The sequence below is a fragment of the Macrotis lagotis genome, chromosome 1 (assembly GCF_037893015.1).
Source record: "Macrotis lagotis isolate mMagLag1 chromosome 1, bilby.v1.9.chrom.fasta, whole genome shotgun sequence".
Lineage (NCBI taxonomy): Eukaryota > Metazoa > Chordata > Mammalia > Peramelemorphia > Peramelidae > Macrotis > Macrotis lagotis.
Window position 1 is genome coordinate 87,402,606 of NC_133658.1, and position 23,122 is coordinate 87,425,727.

At 39.6% G+C, this 23,122-nt stretch overlaps 2 protein-coding genes across 11 annotated transcripts in view; one reads left to right on the top strand and one right to left on the bottom strand.

Annotated features, from left to right (window-relative positions):
- GEMIN6 (gem nuclear organelle associated protein 6) overlaps positions 1-12,153 on the top strand; it is a 52,305-nt gene extending 40,152 nt beyond the window's left edge. For 3 of the 7 annotated variants that reach the window (XM_074204164.1, XM_074204182.1, XM_074204173.1), the window contains 2 exons: positions 8,222-8,358; positions 9,567-12,153. In XM_074204164.1, the coding sequence (XP_074060265.1) occupies positions 8,222-8,358; positions 9,567-9,942 (513 nt within the window). In that variant the 3' untranslated portion in view covers positions 9,943-12,153. The other 4 variants (XM_074204201.1, XM_074204193.1, XM_074204208.1 and 1 more) reach the window with 4 other exon arrangements.
- A 2,455-nt stretch (positions 12,154-14,608) lies between these two features.
- DHX57 (DExH-box helicase 57) overlaps positions 14,609-23,122 on the bottom strand; it is a 79,848-nt gene continuing 71,334 nt past the window's right edge. For 2 of the 4 annotated variants that reach the window (XR_012472014.1, XR_012472012.1), the window contains exons 25-26: positions 21,634-21,707; positions 14,609-19,731 (exon numbers count right to left, since the gene is read on the bottom strand). The gene's annotated coding sequence lies outside the window, so the exon portion shown is untranslated. Of the gene's footprint in view, positions 19,732-19,789; positions 21,708-23,122 lie in introns of those variants that run through there. The other 2 variants (XR_012472013.1, XR_012472010.1) reach the window with 1 other exon arrangement.

Below are 23,122 nucleotides of genomic sequence, written 5' to 3' on the forward strand. Positions count from 1 at the left end.
AATGCTACCAAAATTAGAAGAAAAGCAGAAAACTGAGAAACAATCTCCACAACTAGGAGTTCTGATAAAGGTCTCATTTTTAAAATACAGAGAGAAAAGGGGGTGGCTAGGTGATGAAATGGATAGAGCACTGGCCCTGGAGTCAGGAGTACCTGAGTTCAAATCTGACTTCAAACACTTAATTACCTAGCCACTTAACCTCATTTGCCTTACAAAAACCTAAAAAAGAAAAAAAAATAGAGAACTGCAATCAACTTTATAAGGGTTACAAGTCATTCCCCAATTGATAAATGGTCAAAGGATATGAATAGACAGTTTTCAAATGAAGAAATTAAAGCTATATATAATCATATGAAAAAATGCTACAAATCATTACTGATTAGGGAAATGCAAATTAAAACAACTATCACATCAAACCTATCAGGTTGGCTAAGATGAGAAAAAGGGAAAATGATCAATGTTGGAGAGGTTGTAGGAAGATTGGGATATTGATGCATTTCTGGTGGAGTTGTGAACGATCCAGCCTTTCTGGAAAGCAATATGGAACTATTCCCAAAGAACAATAAAATTGCTCATACCCTTTGATCCAGCAATTCCAATTCTAGGTCTAAATCCAGAAGAAATTATAGAAAAAGGGAAAAGTCCTATGTGTTCCAAAATACTCATAATGGCTCTTTTTTTGTAGTGGCAAAGAATTGGAAATTGAGGGAATGCCCATCAATTGGGGAATGGCTAAACAAGTTATATAGTACAGGAATACTATGGAATATTATTATTCTGTAAGAAACCATAAATGATGGGACTCTAGAGAAGCATGATGCCTTATGGGATCTGATGCTGAGCGAAGGGAGCAGAACCAAGAGAACAATGTAGACATTGACAGCATTATGAGATGAACAATCTTGATGGAAACAGTTCCTTTCAGCAGTCTAGAGAGCTAGGACAACCTTAATAGACAGGCTATGGACGATGTTATCCCCCTCTAGAGAAGAAAAACAAAAGACAAAAAAAAAAAAAAACCTCTTCAGAATCTGATAAACACTTTATAAAAATTATCTCTTATGTATCTCTTTCCCTTAATTCAAATTCCTCATACCAAAAATGGCTAATCTGTAAATACATTTATCAAAAATATGTATGTACAATGTTAACCTGACTTCGCTGCTGAGGGGATGGGGGTGGGAAGGGAGGGTGGAAGAAATTTTGTAGCTTAAAAATCTACATATGGATGCTGAAAAATTTTAAAAAATAATAATAATGGAGTGGGTAAGACTGCTCTGGGCACTTCCTTGGAATGGGGGTTTCAGAAAGAACTGACCAGAGGAAAAGGACTAGAGGAGTTAGTAGTTATTCCATGGTGAGATAGTTTGTAGAGGCATTTTCATGCTTCCCTTGATTGCTGTGTTTCTATTTCAAAATGTCTATACTGTTGTTGTTTAGTCAGGAATGCTTGGAAGTCTTTTGTTCCATTAAAGATCTATTTTTGACAGATTGCTTTCTATTGGGGGGGGAGTAAGATGGGGGGAATTGTAAAACTCAATATCTTTAATAAAAATTAATTAAAAACATAAAGATCTATTTTCCCCTTAATATTATATGCAGATATTATGGGTAAGTTGCTTCTGATTATAAGCTTATATTGCCTTCTGGAATATCATTCCAAATTCTCCACTAGGCAACTGCTAAATCTTGCATGATCTTGACTCTTCATCCTTTGGTACTTGAATTTTTTTTCTTATTGTTTGCAGTATTTTTTCTTTGACCTTCAGAGTTCTGGATTTGGGATATAATAGTTTCTGGGAATTTTTTTTTCTTTCTAAAAGTTTCTGCTGAATTAATCTTCCACTTATCCTGTGATTGGTCAAGATTTTAGGTAGTCCAATGATTTTTTTTAAATTTTCTTTTCTTTTCTTGATCTGTTTTTCAAGTCAGGTGTCTTTGATATGAGACATTTAATATTTTCTCAGTACTTTGATTTTTTAAAACACTTCTTATTGTTTCATCAGATTATTAATTTTCATTTAATCCATTCTAATGGTCAAACAGTGGGGGGGGTTGGTTACATTTTTTTTCTTTTGTGCTAAATTGTTAATTCCCTTTCAATTCTTTCTTCTGTAGCGTTTTTCTATTTTCCCTTTAGTGCTTTCATTTCTTTTCCAATAATTTCTTCTAATCTTCGCTCTCATCAGAGGTGGCTAGGAGAGGAAACAGCATATATACTCAATGGGGTATAGGCATCTGGAGTAAGAAGGGGGCAGACAGGGGGAAGGGGTGGGGATGTGAGTGATGGAGGAGAGGATGGACCATGGGGGGAGAGTGGTCAGATATAACACATTTTCTTTTTTACTACTTGCAAGGGGCTAGGATTGGATGGCCTATCCAGGAACACAGTGCTGGGTGGTTGCTGGGCCTTAGAGGTGGTATGTCCTGAAACCAAGAGAGTTTGCAATATAATCTCATCTTATACACTGAGGAAGAGAGCCCCATAGGAAAGACTGGATAAAGGAAAAGAGCAAGAATTAGAAACTATTCCTTTGACTTTTTTCTACCCATCTCTTTGCTGAAAGAGCTGGGATGACTGAAGAAGACCCCTGCATGTAGTGGAAGACTTTGACCTTTTAAAAGCTAGGTCTTTCACAGGTCACCCTTTTTAATTGTATAAATATTTTGTTTTTCCAACTACATACAATAGTTTCTACCAATCTTTTTTTTTTACAAGGTTTTGAGTTTTACAATTTTTCTCCCTCCCTTCCCTCTCCCCTTTTAAAAAGCTATCTGATATCAGCTTTACATTTGTAATCATGCTAAACATAGAAACTGAATGTGTTGTGAAAGCAGAACCAGATCCAAAAGAAAGAAAAAAATTAAAGATAACAAAATTACATAATACATAAGACAACTTTAAAAGACTGAAGATAATAAGCTTTGGTATTCATTTAACTCCCCAGTTCCTTCTGTGGATACTGATGGCATTCTCTATCACAAGTCCCCTAAATTGTCCCAGGTTATTGCCCTGTTGAAATGAACAAGTTCATCATGATTGATCATCACCCCATGTTTCCATCAGTGTACACAATGTTCTGATTCTGCTCACCTCACTCTGTATCAATTATGCAAGTCTTTCCAGGCTTCTCTGAAATCCTGTTCCTTGTGATTTCTTATAGAACAGTAATGTTCCATCACATTCATACCACAATTTAATCAACCATTCCTCAATTGATGGACATTTCCCTGCTTTCCAATTCTTTGCCACCACAAAAAAAGAGCTACTATGAATATTTTTGTACATGTAGAATTTTTACCCTTTTTCATGATCTCTTTAGGGTACAGACCCAGTAGTGGTGTTGCTAGATCAAAGAGTATGCACAATTTATTGCCCTTTGGGCATAGTTCAGAATTGTTCTCCAGAAAGGGTGGATCAGTTTTCACAACTCCACCAACAATGCATTAGTGTCCCAGATTTATTACATCCCCTCCAACATTGATCATTATCAGTTCTGGTCATATTGGTTGATCTTACAGGTCACACTTTGGCTGATGTGATGCTCAACAAGTGATTAAAGTTAGATAAGAGAGAGATGAGGCAAAGAATGACCACTTCCAAGAAAAATATTAAGCTGGGAGGTAAGACCTTCAGAGTTTCTGGTCAAAACAGAAACAATTTCCATTTACATTCACTCTGAATCAATCTGACCCAAACAAAGACCAAGGGGGGGTGGGAGTGGGGTGGAAGGGAAGAAAGAAAAGCAAGAAGGAATGAGAAGAGACAGAAAAAGAGAAAGAGGGAAAGAAAGAACTAAGAGAAAGAAAAAAACACAAAAGAAAAAGAAAGCTACCTTACTATGTAGCCCTAGAAGTAGGACCAGGTTTGAAAGGCTTTTTTTCAAGTTCAGAGGTTTGGGAGGTTTTTTGGTTTGTTTTGCAAGGAAATGGGGTTAAGTGACTTATCTAAGGTCACCGAGCTAGTTAATTGTCTGAGGTCACATTTGAACTCCAGTCCTCCTGACTCCAGGGCCAATGCTCTATCCTCTGTACCACTTAGCTGTCCAGGTTTGATGTTAAAGTAAGCATGAATAAATCTTTTAATTAATTTAAAAGGATCAAAGGAGCTTTGTGGCAATGAAGGAAAACAGTTTAATATGACCCATACACAGTTCAAATCTGGCCTCAGATACTTAATTACCTAGTTGTGTAACCTTGGGCAAGTCACTTAACACCATTGCCTTGCAAAACAAAATGACTCATACACAAAAGGGAATTCCCACTAGAACATCTTCAAGTGATTAGGTAGTCTGTCAAAAAACTTGACATCTGAAATAAAAAAGGAACAATGAAAAAGTAACTGGGAACTCAATTCACAACAGATAAATGAACAAAGGATATGAATATATAATTTGTTAACCACCTGAAAAACTTACTAATAATCAAAGAGATGCATATTAATATAATCAATTATAATTTAAATTAATTTTAAGGTACCATTACATATACCCATCAAATTGGCAAGAATATGAAAATAATTAGTCCTGCTATGGTTCAGGAGAAATACATACATTGCCTGGTAGAAATGCAAACTTGTAAAATCTTTTTGGAGAATACTCTGGTAGTATTCTTGTAGTTCCCAATAAAAGTTACAAATAAGGGACATCTAGGTGGCATGGAGGATAGATCACTACCCCTGGAGTCAGGAGGACCTGAGTTCAAATCCAGCCTCAGACACTTAATAATTATCTAGTTGTGTGGCTTTGGGCAAGCCACTTAACCCCATTTGCCTTGTTAAAAAACCTAAAGAAAATAAAGAAAATAATTTTTTTTTTACATGTAGGTCCTTTTTTATATCTTTGGGATATAAATCTAGCAGTGGCATAAAAGGGTTTGCAATTTGATTGCCCCGCCCTTTGCCTATATTTTAGAACCAAATCCTAAAATGAATTGTTTTAGTAAAATTAGTAAATTATTAGTAAGTTATTTAGTAAAATTGGTAAATTATTTTAGTAAAATTCTCACCCCCCCCCTCAAAATGACAGAAATGACAGAAACTTGAGTTATTATTGTGCCTTTCTAGTAATAAGGGATTTTCTTTACCTCTTGGGAAATGTAGGCTTGCTTGAGCTAGGAGAGGGGGATAACAGGTGGAGGGGGCAGACTGCCAGGTAATCGTGGGTCAAATATAGAAGGTGGAAAACAAAGTCATCTATTATCATACTAAGGAATCCACTTTGCCGTGGAAAATGCCATTCACAACCAGAGAAAAAACTGTGGGGGGTCAGAATGAAGGTCAAAATATACTATTTTCATTTCTTTTTAATTTGTTTTTTTCTTTCTTGTGTTATTTCTTTTTTGTTCTGATTTTTCTTTCGCAGTTTGATGAATATGGCCATAACCTTAATACTACTGTACATGAATAATCCATATCGGAGGACTCGCTACCCTAGAGTGGGGGGAACACTGAACATTCTCTCCATAGAATTGAGAAAAGAAAGGCATTTCACAAGAAAGGGAGCGATAAAGAGGGAGGATTAAGCAAGAGGATCAAAAAGGAGGCTATGCGGCAAGGGCAGGATGTCCAAGCTGAGGAAACGCTCCCTGTTCACGGCTGGGCACGGGAGGGTTTTCGCTAGTCTTCCATCGTGGAAAGCTGACTTTTGGAGAGCAGTGTTCGGACATGAGGATGTGCGCGCGGGGGCGCGGGGTCCCCGGCCCCCTGGTCCCCCCCCCCCCCCCGGGTCGCCCGGGGCCAGTGGGACTCCGGAGATGTCCCGGATGCGCGGCGGGCAGGGGGCGGGGCCTGGGCCAAGGTCACGGCCGGGAGTGGCCCCAGCCTCCGCGGCAGTCCGTCCGGGCGGCCCTCGGTTCCCGGCGCGCCGGGGGGCCGGGCCGCAGCAAGCAGGGCTGCGGGGAGGGAAGGCACGAGCGGCTCCCGTCAGCGCCCGGGGCCCCCGCTGCTCCCGAGTCACCCCAAAACACTGGGGCGCCGCGCCTCTCCCTGCGGGAAGCCGGGAGGGTAAGTCAGGGGCGGAGTGGGGAGGCCCGGGGTTCAAGGGCGGCCTCAGGCAGCCGCGTGGCCTGGGCGGGACACGGCCCCACCGCCCGCCCATGAAGGAACGTCAAATGAGATCATACAAAGAGGCGGCTAGCGGCCGCGGGCACGGCGGGCACGGCGGGGGCACGGCGGGGGCACGGCGGCCACGCCCCTCCGCGGCTCCCGCCACCGCGGACCCGCGGGCCCGCCCCGTCCCAGGGGCCTCGGGTCAGGGGCGGGGCTACACGAGGGGATTCTGGGTAAAGGAAGTGACGCGGGCCGCGAAGCACGCCGGTCCGGAGCCTCGCGAGCGCCGGGGCCGCTCGCCTCGCTTCTGCCGCCGCCGCCGCCGGGAGGCCCCGTGAGTGAAGGGAGCCGGAGCCGGGCCCGGCCCGGGGAGGGGGGGCCGGCCCAGCGCGCGTCGCCTCCACCTGGGTAGCTGCTCTGTGCCCTTTTATGGGGAGGGGAACTGAGGCAGGGCGGGGCGCGGCCCCCGGGCACGTGCGGCGCGGCCCCTGCCGCCTCTGCGCCCCCGCGGCGCCGCCCTGAGGCAGCACGTGCGTGGGAGAGGAGCGGGGGCTGCCGGGAGCGCCGGGGGCGGGGCGGCCCACCCACACTGCGCGGAGAGCCAATCCGAGAGCAGGGCGGCCCGGCCCCGCCCCGGAGCCGGGCCTCGCCCGTGACGCCCCGCGGGGGGAGGGGCGCGGCAGAGCCGGGCCGGGCCGGGCCGCCTCTGCCCGTGCCCCGCGTGCCGCGGGCGCGAGGGGCCCTGCCCGCCCCTTCGGGGCCTTTAGAGCTCGAATCCTATGTGGCCCGCCTTGGCTTGACATTGAAGGCCAGACACGACACCACTTTTAAAAATTTTGTAAAGATTTTATTTATTTTGAGATTTACAATTTTCCCCCAATCTTACTCCCTCCCCACCCCACAGAAGGTAGTCTGTCAGTCTTTGCATTGTTTCCATGGTATATGTTGATCCAAATTAAGTTCGATGAGAGAGAAATCACATCCTTAAGGAAGAAACATAAAGTATAAGAGAGCAAAATCAGACAATAAGATACCAGGTTTTTTCCTAAATTAAAGTTAATAGTCTATTTCTGTTCAGATTCCACAGTTCTTTCTTTGGATACAGATGGCACTCTCCTTTGCAGACAGCCCCAAATTGCCCTTAGTTGTTGCACTGATGAGTCCATCAAGGTTGGTCATCACTCCCCTGTTGCCCTTAAGGTGTAAAGTATTCTGGTTCTGCCCATCTCGCTCCGCATCAGTTTATGCAAATCCCTCCAGGCTTCCCTGAATTCCCTTCCCTCCTGGTTTCTAATAGAACAAGTGTTCCATGACATACATTTACCACAGTTTGCTAAGCCATTCCCCAATTGAAGGACATTTACTTGATTTCTAATTCTTTGCCACCACAAACAGGAGTGCTATGAATGTTTTTGTGCAAGCGATGTTTTTACCCTTTTTCATCATCTCTTCAGTAGACCACTTCTTTTACAACAGTTTTTACCTAGTACTGTCATACTCAAAATAGAAAAAATTACAACTGGCTAAATATTGACTTAATATTATATCTTGTAGGGGCAGCTAGGTGGCATAGTGGATAAAGCACCAGCCTTGCAAAAAAAAAAAACCCCAAAATATTATATCTTGTATTTTTCTTTGTAAAACATTTCCCAATTACACCTTATTTATTATTCTTGCAAGGCAGTGGGGTTAAGTGACTTGCCCAAGGTCACACAGCTAGGTAATTTTTATGAATCTGAGGTTGGATTTGAACTCAGGTCTTTCTGACTCCAGGGCCCAAGCTCTTATAACTTTACCCACCTTGCTGCCCAGAAAGCCCCCCATTCCCCATAAAGTCTTTTTTTTTAGGGTTTTTTTTTTTGCAAGGCAAACCGGGTTAAGTGGCTTGCCCAAAGCCACACAGCTAGGTAATTATTAAGTATCTGAGACCAGATTTGAACCCAAGTACTCCTGATTCCAGGGTCAGTGCTTTATCCACTGCGCCACCTAGCTGCCTCCCCATAAAGTCTTAATCCAGTTCTGCCAAGAGTTCAACATCTTGGTTCTTAAATGCTTTAGAACTTAAGATGAATCACTGATGTTGGGGCCTTGAGTGGGCACAGTAGGCATAGAGTCAGCTTACATTGCCTTCATCTCTAAGATCTCAACTAGCTCCTGTTTGAATTGTTCTAGCTGACCACCATGAATGAATGGATGAAGAAAAGCCCTTTAGAATGGCAAGACTATGTATATAAGGAAGTCAGAGTGACAGCCAGTGAGAAGAATGAATATAAAGGATGGGTTTTAACAACAGACCCAGTCTCTGCCAAGTGAGTATGGCATAGCTTGTGATCTCTCTGAAATCAAGGTGCTGCATTCTTTGACTTTATAACTATTTTCCCTCTTTCTCTCATCCATTAGAAATCTCAGAATGACTGTATATTTAAATCCAAACTAAAAAATCAGATTTTAGGGAGTGATTATTATCTTTCTTTTCCTGGTGCATTGTGCCTTCTATGAAGCAGTCATTTAACAAATGTCTGTTGAACTGAATCTTGAGAGTTCTCATTTCCCTGCTGGGGGAGGAAACCAGACCTGGGATTTCTTTGGTCTGAGGAGCTCCCTGGAGACACCTCCCTCTGCCAGTGCAGAGAGGCCCCTACTCTCATGGTTGCCTGGGTAGGGAGAGTGAAGTGCAGGGCCATGCAGTCAGTTTACCCCTGGCCAAGTGAGACAGAAGGGAGAGCTTTTAACACTGTTCAATGCCTTTCAGTGCTGCCACTGCTGCTTACATGCTGAGGTTAGAATTGAACCAGAAGTTTTCAGGTAAAGCCTTAGGAGCTTCTAATAGCTGATAGTTGGAAATCCTCAGTCAGCCAGCAAGGCACTATAAGTATATCCTTGTCCTCAAAAGCTTCCATCCCACTAGAAATAGCTCTCAATATCCAAATAATATTCAAATACTCTCAGGATCTCTAAGCTTGTGATTCTGGATTCATTTGCCACAAAGCAGATGGCATCTATTCTATTGCTTCATAAAGTCTTTGAGAGTTTCTTTGGCTCCAAAATTATTTTTTTTGTGGTCAGCCTGTTAATGAGCTAAGTGACCAAATATTTATTGAATGAATATTTGGTTGAATGATTTGATTTTCTAAACAGTGATTTATTCAATTTTAAAAGCAACACATCAATTTTCCTTTTCATTAAGGCCTTTTCCCTCTCTTCCTCCTTCATAAAATTAGGGGCTAGCACAATCTGGATTGAGAAGAAGAAGCACAGAGCCCATCAATTATTCCAACTCTGGTGGATCCATGGTGATAAGAGCCTCCTCCATTCTTTCATTCAGTAAACATTAACAGTCTTGTGCTTGATAAGTCCTGGTTCCTTTCCTTAATGAAGCTTATGGGAGAAGGCAGGAATAAAATACTCACAGAATAGGACATGATATCGGATCATAAAGTATACAGCTGTATTCTCCCAATTTAAGAGACTTGTCTTTGTTCATTCCCCTTCTGTGTATTTTTCTCTCTTCCCAAAGTATCGTCCTTGTGAATTTTCTCGAAGATGGCGCTGTTGCTGTGACTGGAGTCATGGGACATGCCGTGCAGACTGTTGAAGTTTTGAATGAAGACAACCAGGAGGTGAGAGACAAACTGATGCATATGTTCATGCCAGAAGAGAGTAAGGCCTACAACCCTGAGGACCTGGAAAAAAGGAAGATTAGCCTTAAATCCTGGCTGGAGAAGAATCATATCCCCATCACTGAACAGGGAGAGTCACAAAGTACTCTCTGTGTTGCTGGGGTCCTGACCATAGAGCCTCCTTATGGACCTGAAGACTGCTGCAGTTCAAATGAAATTATTTTATCCAGAGTTCAGGATCTTATCCAGGGACATCTTAAAGCTTCCCAGTGAGACACCAAAATTTGTTGCAGAAACAAAGACTTCATTTATTCTTTTGTGATAAAACTTATTGAATATTTTTTTAAAGAAAGATTTTATTTATTTTGAGTTTTACAATTTCCCCCCCTTCCCTCCCCCCCACAGAAGGTATTCTGTTAGTGTTTACATTGGTTCATGTTATACATTGATCTCAGTTGAATGTGATGAGAGAGAAATCATATTCTTTTTTTTTTTACTTTGTTTCCATGTTATACATTGATCCAAATTGAGTGTGATGAGAGAGAAATCATATCCTTAAGGAAAAGAAACAAAGTATAAGAGATAACAAGATCAGACAATAAGATATCAGGGTTTTTTCCTAAATTAAAGGCAATAGTCCTTGAACTTTGTTCAAACTCTATGGTTCTTTATCTGTATACAGATGGTATTCTCCATTGCAGACAGCCCCAAATTGTCCCTGATTGTTGCACTGATGGAATGAGCAAGTCCATCAAGTTTGATCATCACTCCCATGTTGCTGTTAGGGTGTACAGTGTTTTTCTGGTTCTGCTCATCTCACTCAGCATCAGTTCATGCAAATCCTTCCAGGCTTCCCTGAATTCCCATCCCTCCTGGTTTCTAATAGAACAGTAGTGTTCCATGGCATACACATACTACAGTTTGCTAAGCCATCCCCCAATTGAAGGGCATTTACTTGATTTCCAATTCTTTGCCATTACAAACAGGGCTGCTATGAATATTTTTGTACAAGTGATGTGAAATTTATTGAATATTAAGCCTTCAGTCTTTTGGAGTTCACTGAGTACATTCTGTGCTTTTGAAAATGTCTTTGGTGCTACAAGTAAACCCACAGATTCACTTGTCAGTGACATGTTTTGTGTTTTGGATGTAGGAGAGAAAGGGAAGGGAGATATTCACAGATATAGGGGAAACTCCTACTTGTATGACCCCTTTTATTGTGTGAATCCATACTCCTCCTTTGTTAGCCAGGAGATGATGATTAAGTACCAGGAGAAATGTGATATGAACTTATAGAAAAAGTTGTCACTGCAAAATAGCACATCCATTTATAGAGGAAAGGGAAGAAAACATTGAAATCTGTTATTTCATGAGTATATAGAACTTTTTTTTCACTGATCATCCAGTGGTCACACAACCAATTTGTGTCATTGGCAAGACTTCCAATTTGTAGGGTTGATTCTCCATTTGCTGTCATGCTGCCTATTCTTTTATCATATCACTTTGATTTTGTTCACATTGAAAATTAGTATTTTGACTATTCTTAGTTTAATGGTCAAATTATAAAATTTGAATATATATTTTTAAGCAGACACTTCTCTTTAGTTGACCATTAGGAAAATCTCCTGTGTTTGACTCTTATGATTCAAGAACCGTTTGGCATTCTTAAACTTGTCTGAGAAAAAAGTATTTGTAAATTACCTTCTATATTGATCAGACTGAATTAGGATCTATATGAGTATTGCAGATAGTGGTTACTAATGCCTAACTTGGGAAATTAAAGGAATAAGAATAGGTAATTGGGAAGCAACACTATCACTCTTTGCAGATGACATGATGAGAAGTCACTAAAAAACTAATCGAAATAATTAACTTCTACAAAATTGCATAAAAACCTAAGTGGGTTTTTTTGTTTGGAGATTAATAAACTAAAGATAAAGTTTCCTGGCAACTACTAAGTAGTTCAGTGATTTAAATAATCTGTTTGCAAATAAAATCTGAGGACCCCAGGATGAATGAATTTACTTTAACTTGGAAAGCTGCTTGGCTAGAGAATCAAGGTCAGGTCATCAGTGGAGATAATTTCTTTAGGATTATGCTCATTTCACTGTCCATTTTCAAGTTTATAGTGAATCCTAGGACCTTCTTTTCCTTTATTTTCTTCTATTTCCAAAAAGAGTTGGCATCTCTCACATACATAGCCAGACTGATCTTAGTATCCAACATTGTCTTTAAATACTGCATGGCAAGAGAATGTTGAATGACCTCCAAAAATCCCTTCTAAATCCAAGATTATTCATACAAGAAGAAAGTCTTTATCCATTCCTATAGTTATCCCTTCTCTCCATGGATTCCTTCTGTGGCTTTTAGATCAGTGATTATCATATTAGGTTTTGACTAACCTCTGATTTTCTGTTGTTCCTCCAAGATGTTACGTATTTTTAAAAACAAAGATAAATTAAAATTTATTTTGTTTTAAAAGTGTGATGACTTTCTTCCATCTCTTTCTCCTTTCTACCATCTCTCTCCCCTTTCTACTCACACAATAGTGTCCTGAAACATAAGTGGTTGGTGATTAAGCATTTATTCAGTACTTATTACTGTGTGCCAGCCACGGTTAGACAGGAAATAGACAAAAAGGAGGCCCTGTCCTCAACCAGGGAACTCCCAGGGCAATGTAATACATTGATTAGGATATTTTAGAATGTTCATTAAAGGTTTATAATAACTAATGATAACTTGTCCCTAAAGACTCCAAGATAATGCTTACATTGCAAATATAAAGTAAAATATATTTACAAATAAAATATATATGAAATTTTACATTATATTAAAAAATAAGGGCAGCTAGGTGGTGCAGTGGATAAAGCACTGGCCCTGGAGTCACGAGTACCTGGGTTCAAATCCAGTCTCAGACACTTAATAATTACCTAGTGTGGCCTTGGGCAAGCCACTTAACCCCATTGCCTTGCAAAAACCTAAAAAAAAAATATTAAAAAAAACTGGTAAGGTAAACATCTCAGTGAGTTAGTGGATAAAGAATCTGGCCCGGAGTCAGGAAGATGTGAGTTAAAATTTGGTCTCAGATGCTAACCAGCTATGAATCTGAGAAGTCACTATCTGCCCTGGTTTTCTCAGATGGAAAATCAGGATAATGGCATCTATTTTTTTTTTTAGGACCAGTTGAGTCAATAATTTGTAAAGCTTTACAATAATTAAGTAGGCAAAATGTTTTGAAGTAAACATGCTTGAGACAAGAGACTATATTTGTAACATTTGGTCATCTATGTTTAAGGTGACTTATTGAGCTATTTTTTGAGAAAACTGAAGGAATCTCAGGCCACTGAATGGGAACTGCCGACACTGGTGATTCTGCCACCTTTGAAGAAAATGAGCCCAAAAGATGGAGATCAGGAGGGCAGCCAGCACAAACACAGAAGGAAGATGGAATGTTATGATGACTAGCATTTATACAGCACTTTGAAGTTTACACAGTGCTTTGTATATATTATTTCAGTTTATTTTTCTCAACTGCCTTAGATAGTAAATGCTATTGCTAATTCTCATGTTACATATATAGGTGAAGAAACTGAGACAAACAGGTTGTACAACCCAAGGCTAGATTTGAATTCAGGTCTTTCAAGCACACTTCTCTCTCATCACTAAGCTGCCTCTTAACTATATTTAGTCCATGAGGACAAGGAATGTCAGTGTGGCTAGACTAGAATGTGTGAAGAGGGCCTGGTCCATGGTCAGAGGTAGCTAGGTAGCACAGGGGATAGAGCACTGGCCCTGGAGTCAGGAGACCTGAGTTCAAATGTGACCTCAGGCACATAATAATTGCCTGTGTGACCTTGGGAAAGTCACTCAACCCCATTACCTTAAATAAAATTTTTTTTAAATGGGGCATATAGATGCTTAATATCAGCAAACATCTAATAAGTTGGAAGGAAGCTAGGAAGTAAGTTTAGAGGTGAAGCAAAGATGTCTTATCACTAGTTATTCCATATTGAACTAGAAATGTAAACTACAGCAATAAGAAGAAAAGGAATTAGACTAGGCAATTAGGAAGCAAAACTAGCACCACTCTGTAGATGATATTCTGGTATACTTAAGAGAATCCACTAAAAAACTGCTTGACATAATAACTTCAGGAAAGTTGCAGGATATAAAATACACTGATCTAGATCATTAGCATTTCTGTATAATACCAACAAACTCTTAACAGCAAGAGATAGAGAAATTCCATTTATCATAATTAGAGACAATACAACATATTTGGGAATCTGAGAAAATAAGCCTAGTAACCATATGAACAACAGTTACAAAACATTTCACACAAAGCTAGATCTAAGTAGTTGGAAAGATTGTTCATGGGTAGACTGAGCCAATATAATAAAAATTATAATCTCACTTAAATTAATCTATTCTGTGCTATGCCAGACAACCTATCAAAAAAAAAATTAGAGATCTAGAAAAAATAGCAATTCATCTGGAAGAACAAAGTCAAGAGTATCAAGAAAATCAGTGAAAAAAATGTAAAGGAAGGTGGTCCATCTGTGGCATATTTCAAACTATGATAAAGCAATAATCATCCAAACAATCTGGTTCTAAAGAAAAAGTGGAGGATCAGTGAACTAGAAAAACACATTGCCTTGTAGTAAATAACCATAGTAATTTAAGTATTTGATAATCCCCAAAATACAAGCTGGGAAAACTAGAGAACTATGACAGAAACTGGGTATAGATCAACATCTCATTATATAACAAGAGAACATTAAAATGGGGACATAGGGGTGGCTAGGTGGTTCAGTGGATAAAGCACTGGCCCTGGAGTCAGGAGTACCTGGGTTCAAATCTGGTCTCAGACACTTAATAATTATCTAGCTGTGTGGCCTTGGGCAAGCCACTTAACCCCATTTGCCTTGCAAAAAAAAAAAAACACCTAAAAATGGGGACATAATTTAGTGTAATACCATAAGCAAAGTGGAAGAGGATGAGATAGTTCACTTCTCAGATCAATGGATCAGGGAAGAACTTAGGATCAAAGGAGAGAGCATTGTTAAATGTAAAATGGATATTTTGGTGATATAAATGAAAAAGCTTTTGTACAAACAAAACCAAGGCAACCAAAATGAGAAGGAAAACAGAAAACTGGGGAAAATTTTTTGCAGTAAGTATTTTTGATAAAGGCCTCATTTCTCAAATATATAGAGAACTGACTCAAATGTATAAGAATAGAAGGCATTAAAAAAAAAAAGAATACAAGGCATTTCCCAACTGAAAAACGGTTCAAAGGATATGAATAGGCAAGCAAAGAAATCAAAGCTATCTATAATCATATGAAAAAATGCTTCTAGATATTGATTATGGAAATTATATTAATGGAAATTATAATAACTCAGGTGGTCCCCTCAGATCTATCAGATTGGCTAATATGACAGAAAAGGAAAAAAAAGATAAATGTTGGAAGGAATTTGGGACAATTGGGACACTAAGGCATTGAACTACTTCAACTAATCTAGAGAAGGATTTCAAACTTGCTCAAAGGGCTATAAAACTGCATTCCCTTTGATCCAGCAAAGGGAAAAGAACCTATTTGTACAAAAATCTTTTTAGCATCTGTTTTTGTGGTGACTATGAAATAGAAATTGAGGTGATACTCATCCTTTGGGGAATGACTAAACAAGTTGTAGAATATGATTGTGTTGCATGCAATCATGTATGTGCTAAAAGAAATAAGCAGACTTGATTTCAGAAAAACCTGGAAAGATATGAAGTGATGCAAAGTGAAGTGAGCAAACTAGGAGAACGTTGTACCAGTAACAGCAATATTGTATGGTGAACTACTGGGAATCACCTAGACTCTCAGCAGTACAATGATCCAAGACAATCTCAAAGAATTCATGATGAAAAATGCTCTCTACCTCCAGAGAAGGAGCTGAGTTTGAATGTAGATAGAAGAATACTGTCTTTACTTTTTTTAAATTTCAAGGAAAATCCTACAAAAATAACTAATGGAAATGTTATACATGATTGCACATGTATAACCCTCTATAATTTTGCTTACCCTCTCAGAGTGGGGGAGGAGGGAGGAACAGAATTTGGAAGCTTTAAAAAAAAACTCAATATATGTTTAAAAGGGTATTTACATGTATTTAGGGGGAAAATTAAATTGAAATCATGCCAGAGAATTGATGCCTAGGTTATCTCCCAAATACACTTAGGGGAGGTGCTCCTTCATTAACTGTGAGGTGCTGTTCTATTGGCAGAGAACAACTCCAGAACTGAAATAATAGAAGTTTATTAAATCATCTGGCAGAGGTGAAAAGTGGAAAAAGAGTAGCCCCTCTCCCCTCATCTGGAAGTTGTACGTTGTGGAGTTCAGAGCAAGGAGCAAGCATCCTTGTCTGATCAGCCCCAGCAAAGGCAGGGTCCAGATAAGACCTATCAGTCTTACCCTTGCCTCAATCGGTTGCTCCTCTGGAAGATTTTTGGTCAGGCTAACATTGAATGCTGTTAAGTGTTAAACAAATCTGGTCTCTAAGCAACAGGTCTGGCTTCACCACCAAGGGGTGGGGGGTGTCAAACAAAGCCAGCTATTTTTTTCTCATGACTGCAAACTTTAAAGTTGGTCATGCTGAGCTCACATTGCCCTGCTCTGCTTGGCCCTACCCTCATGTTGTCGGTGAAGCACTCCATCTTTTTGGTCCTTAGTTGTCTGTAAATCGCTGTGTGTCTGGGGATAATAAGAGGAAGGGGTCACAATGATTTCGAAGGTCCCTTGTCCTAAATCTAATCCTGGTGGAGGCTAGGCACTGACCTCTGGAACAGAGCAATTTGGGACTTCAGCTGCTATGACCAAACTTCCAGAAGCTGGGAGGAGGAAGTATAAATCGTGTGGATGGTCGGTTTCATGTAACACTGCCCTGTGTTTCAGTGGTAAAATATTTGCTTAAAAGAGGAAAGTTGTGGATAAAGGCATTATTTATAATAATTCCCCATTCTCTTCCCTCACTCCCCCAGACTAGCAACTTGCTATAGAGCCACAGTCTGGATAAACAGCCTCCTAATTGACTGTAACCAGATTACATTTCCCCAATTAATCCAGTCTTAGCTGTTTAACCATTAAAAGATGCATAAATAAAGACTTGTGGGCTAGAAATAATGAGGACAGCTGGTGTTTTAAGTGGCTGGGCCCAGGTGAGATTGGAGAGGCCTAAGATGCCGGCATTAACAGAAATTTCTATTCAGTCAATGCATGTTTACCCCAGCCTGCAATTAATTGACTGGCTCTGCCATTGTGTGAGATGTTCCCTTTGTGTTTTAAGTGCAGTTGGCCCTGAGTTGGGGGAGCCCTCTGCCATCTGTTAGGCCAGGCGCCTTAAGCAGTCCCTGCTCACCCACTGGTTAGGACACTTGTTCAATGAAATTAATGACCACCTGCAGCAAACCAATTTTCATAGTACCAAAGAGATTTCTTTCTTTAAAGTGTAACTATTTTACTCCAAATTGCTGAGAAATACACTAGAGACTCAAAGGCCCTGCCTAGGGAGGCTCCAGGATGGCATTGAACACATCTTTGAGCACATTCCTGAGCCTTTGCCTCCTCTCCTTTGGGAGGTAGTCTGGCTTAAGAGCTCTCAGAGCTGGTGAGCCAGGGATGGCCAGGCAGCTCCTCAAAGGACAAAGGACTTTTCTTTCCTCTGCTGCCTTGAGGTGAGTTTTAAGTGTGGGAAAACTTCCACTTCACAGGAGAAAACCAGGGTAGGAATGATTCTTACTTCTTTTGCACCTAAATCTTGTTCACAGAGACATGTTTCAGGGTACAGGTTTTTTTTTTTTTTAGGTTTTTTTCAAGGCAAATGGTGTTAAGTGGCTTGCCCAAGACCATACAGCTAGGTAATTATTAAGTGTCTGAGACTGGATTTGAATCCAGTACTCCTGACTCCAGGGCTGGTGCTTTATCCACTGCTCCACCTAGCCACCTCCAGGGTACAGTTTTCAAGATTATCTTGGCTTTTCCAAAAGAAATGACTTTTGGAATGTTTTCTCCTGGAAAGGTTTTTGAGTGATTGACTTAATACCAGCTACTTACAAAGCACTTTACAGATAGCTCCTCTTCCTCCAACCCTGGGGATAGGCACTATTATTATCCCTACCTAAAAGGTAAGAAAACTGAAGGACAAAGGCTAGGTGATTTGTACTGAGGTGAGTGGGAACTGGTACCACCCTCTGCCTCTTCCAGGACCAGTCTCGTCCTTTTATTACAGGTTGCAGCCACTCAGCTTTAGTGGAACCTACTAACCTTCTGGGAAATCTGGTGCAATGGAGCATACATCAGGGAAAAGTTATTAAAGGGAAAATTTAAGGAAATGGAAAATTTGGGTATAGACATCCCAGAATTCTTTCTTCCTTTTTTTTTTAATTGTGAAAGAGACCCTTCCCCTCAGGCACCAAAGAAAAGAAATTTGCTACAAAACCATTTATAGTAAAACCTTGATTAAATTGGGGTGGAGAAATAAGGATGTTTTATATAATCAGATTAACTTAATAGGTTCATCCCCCCAAAATCATTTTCTTTAAACATTGCTTCTGAAAAACTTTAAAATGAGTGTACATTTTTAGTTTTGATGTAGCTTAAATAAGTCAAGCTTTTGGAATACTCTGGGTCCTCATTCCCATTCTATAGCAATGAGATTGTAGAAGAACTAAGAGACTGGACTTCAATTTTTTTTTTTTACTCTTCATAGAACATACCCTGAAAGTTGTTTCTCTTAACCCTGCTTACTCCCCCTCCCAACCAAAAAAGACAACTGTTATGTTTCTCTAAAGATCAAAGAAAGGCCTTGGTTCTAAACCCATGGAGAGTTGACACTCCTCATCCTGCCTTTTTCCCAAGGTCCAAAAGGAATCCTGACTTGGGCTTTGGTTATTTTCTCCTTTCTCAAGTCACTGACAATAAGGAGGGGTAGGGGAGAGGGGTGAACCTGAGCTTTCACCCGTTTATGGGAGTTCCTCTTCTAGGGTTGGTTAACTCCATCTTAACACATCCAGGACATTTTTTATTTTTGACTTTTCAGTATAATTGGTTTCCTTTGTAATCCTACAATTACTTTTTTTCTTTTAGGTTTTTGCAAGGCAAATGGGTTAAGTGGCTTGCCCAAGGCCACACAGCTAGGTAATTATTAAGTGTCTGAGACCGGATTTGAACCCAGGTACTCCTGACTCCAGGGCCGGTGCTTTATCCACTGTGCCACCTAGCCGCCCCTGTAATCCTACAATTACAAACATAGTTTTAGCTTCCCCAGAGTGCTTCTGGGGACCAGGACAGCAGAGATATCAAACTTCACACCTGTTCCAACTGGATTATCATGCAATAGGGAAACACTGAACAAAAGAAATAAAAATGGTGGAACCTGATGTCCATACAGAGTTTTCTAAGTTGCTGAGCTGTCTTCACTAGGAAAGGTCCCCCAGCTCAGCATAAATCAGTCAGGGCTTGGGGGAAGGGGCACTGCCCTGAGTAGTCTCCTGACCGTAATTAGGTAATTCAAGTCTCCCTAAAATTAAAAATTAATCCTTTACAAAGTGACTATGGATGAAAAAGTCCATATTCGAGAGGAACATTCCAAATACTGGGCTGTGTGCAGTCTCTTCAGTCATTTCTGACTCTTTGTGACCCACTGGGGCTTTCCTTGGCAGAGATCCCAGAGTTATCAATTCCTTCTCCAGCTCATTTGACAGAGGAGGAAACCGAGGCAAACAGTGACTTGTCCAGGATCACCCAGCTAGTGAGTGTCTGAGGCTGGAGAGTCTGTCTGCTAAAGGGTCACATGGCCTGAAGATGTCCAGAGAAAAACTGAACGCACAGCTTTTTTTCTTCTTATTTAGTTTCCAATTACTTGCAAAGACAGTTTACAACAAGCTTTTGAATTCTCCACTTTTCTTCCACCCTCCTTTCCCATCTCTCTCTCTTTCTCTGGCAGTAAACAATATGATGGAGATTGTACACGTAAAATCGCATTTAACATCTCTACAAAGGTCATTGCTGTGAAAGAACTAGAAGGGGGAAAAATCAGAAGAAAAAATATAAAATAACCTTTAAAAAGAGAACATCGTATACTTTGTAGTCAGACTCCATAGTTTTCTTGCCTTGCAAAAAAATTATATATCTATATATCTATATATCTATATACATATAGATATATATAGTAAGAAAAGAAAATCTTTCCCTTACTCTTCAGGTCTGTTATTAGGCTTGACTCTTTAAATCACCATTATCCATCTTTATCTTTGTGAGGAAGAAGTGTGTCAAACAAGAATAGCCAGGGTGGCCAAGATGACATCAATGTTCTATACTTACATGCTCTGATGGATCTGTGATAATCTACTTGATATATGACTAACCCATATGTTTTTTTGGGGGGATGGACAGAATGGGGCATACATTTGACATGAGCATCCTTGGAATAACATTATTAAAAAGATAGACCTTGTTTCAGAGAGAAACTTGGAGTCATCAAAAATACTGCACTCCAGTCCTGTTTTCCCCTGGGTTCAGTCATTGACCATTTCCAACTTTTGCCCAAGACAGACAGATAGATTAGCTCTATGATTGGTGCTTCCAAATCTGTGTCATAATCTGTAGAATGGACATTGTCTTTTCACTTGTTTTTTTCTTCCTGGATAAGCTAGGTTAAACTTTCTTGAATGGTTATAGATCTCATTTAGGGGGCACTGCAGCATTCTAGGGATTGGCAGTTTGCACAATTGTTCAGAGAGGATCACATGGAGGACCTGCTCATCTGCAGAGAACCCTTCCTTTCATTTGGATTCTAAAGAGGACAATTTCCCAGTGAATGGTGACTAACATATCTACATGTTTTATTCCCTCATTTGATAGTAAGGAAGTATTGCTGAGCCTTGCTTTTTAACAGTATTCTGCTGAAGGGCACATGGTAGATACAAGTAGGCTATGACATACCTTACAAGTGAAGAGTGAAACAGTTGTATAGAAGTCATCAGATAGATGATCAGAAAAGAAAAATAGGTGAGTCAGTCACATAATGGGAGGAAGAAATAACCAATGAGCAGTTTATATACTATATTCCATTGGAGGTATCCATAATTTTTTAAATTCAGCAAAATTGAGCACTTTTAAGTGGATGCCCTTTTAAAGGAATCTTGTGTGACTCTGATGTGTGCTTTTTGGACATCACATATAAACAAAGTTTTGTAATATTTTATAAGTTCTTACTGAGAAATGGAAAATAAGTTTTCGTTTTTACCATGAATTTTATAGTTGTCATTTTAAAATAATTATTTTTGGTCCCAAATCTGTTGTTATGCCATTTGAAATGACAATATCAGCCAGAAACATAAAAGGACATATCAAAAAAAAGTCACAAATCTTATTTATTGGAAATTTTGTTAAAACATTTTAAGTTGCTTCTAAAAATTTCAGATGATTCCTGATATCTTCCTTTACAACTTGATCCAAAGATAGCTCATTTTTTTAATAAGAAAAAATGTAATGTCACAAAACATTCAGGATTGTTCTGAATTCTGTGGTTCAAATTGTTAATTTCTTAATCATATATTTTACTTTGTCTTGATATGTTTTATTTGTATCTGTAATGTATTTGAGGATATGTTTGTATTTGTGTCTACAATGAGATATTAAACTTGTTAACTTTGAAAATGTTTCCAGGGGCGGCTAGGTGGCTTAGTGGATAAAGCACCGGCCCTGGAATCAGGAGTACCTGGGTTCAAATCCGGTCTCAGACACTTAATAATTACCTAGCTGTATGGCCTTAGGCAAGCCACTTAACCCCATTTGCCTTGTAAAAACCTAAAAAAAAAATATTTATTTCCTAAATATGCTTAAACTATGGGCATGTCATATTACATGTAGACTCACTCGGGTGAAAAGGATGTTCAGTGAAAAAGACAAGCTCTTACCTTTGCCACAGAAAGTCACCCCAACATCCTCACATCTGTGTGGATTAGAAGTGTAACATGTTCACTGCCCATTTCTGCATAAAGTAATAAACAACTGAGACTTAGTGAAGCTTGTTTTATAAAATAATTGACAGAATTCTCTAACATGTTTTTTTATATTGTCATGGAATGCTTTTTTTCCTTTTCCTTTTTTTAGTTTTGGTAAAACAGTGGGGTTAAGTAACTTGCCCACAGTCACACAGCTGGGTGATTATTAAGTGTCTGAGGCCAAATTTGAACTCAGGTCCTCTTGACTCCAAGATTGATTCTCTATCCATTGCACCACCTAGCTGCCCCTATGGAATGCTTTTGAAGACAGAATCTTTGTATAGGCTGCAGTGTCCTTATTACTTTAATATTAATTAATTCATGAAAACAATGCCCCCAAATTTTTCAGTGGTCCATCTTTGTATATTTCAGACGAGAACTAATTGATTTTTCTTCAGTGTATGAATTTATTAGATTAAAAATGTTTTTCCCAGTCATATATTCTGTTAACTGATGACAAAACAGCATTTTCTCTTCCACTTTACTCTCATGCAGATCTTACAATACAATTAAAATAACTTAAGAAAACAAATATCAGTAGTCTCATCTAATCACAGTGTCACTGTTACTTTTTTGAACTTTTTCTACAAAGACAGAGTCAACATCTTCAGATATAACATGAACCTGATTGAAAAAGGTATCATCTCTAACTTTTTATTTTATTTTTTTGTAAGGCAAATGGGGTTAAGTGGCTTTCCCAAGGCCACACAGCTAGGTAATTATTGTGTCTGAGACCGGATTTGAAACCAGGTACTCATGACTCCAGGGCCAATGCTTTATCCACTATGCCACCTAGCCATCCCCTATCTCTAACTTCTTAAAGAAATCATCTCCAAACATAAATTTGTTAATTGCTTTTTGGCATATGGTAAAATTAATTTTTTTGCAATATGAATTATGCCTTTTTTGCAGTTTGACAACTATCTTTATTTGCAGAAATAAATGAATCAATAGACTGTTTTCATGTTTTGATTATAAAAGTTGAGTTAGTTTAAGCTGGTTTTTAAAAATTAGAATTAAAAACTCAGCAAATCACACATCTTCTTCAAGAAATGAAAAGTCAAATTTATGGCATTCTTTATTTCTTCCTTCCATATCTTAAACATCTTTGTGTGTCTGTGAATTTCCTGATTTCAATATACTAAATCAAATTAAAGACTTTCAGATTACTTTGTTGTCGTTGAGTTGTAGCTAACTCTTTGACTCCATTTGGGGTTCTTGGTAAAGAACTGGAACGGAACGAGGCAGCTAGATGGCACAGGGAAAAAAGTATTGGCCCTGGAGTCAGAAGGACCTGAGTTCAAATTTGACCTCAGACCATAATACTTAGATGTGTGACCTTGGGCAAGTCACTTAGTCCCACTGCCTTGTAAACAACCCCCCCCCAAAAGGAGATACTGGG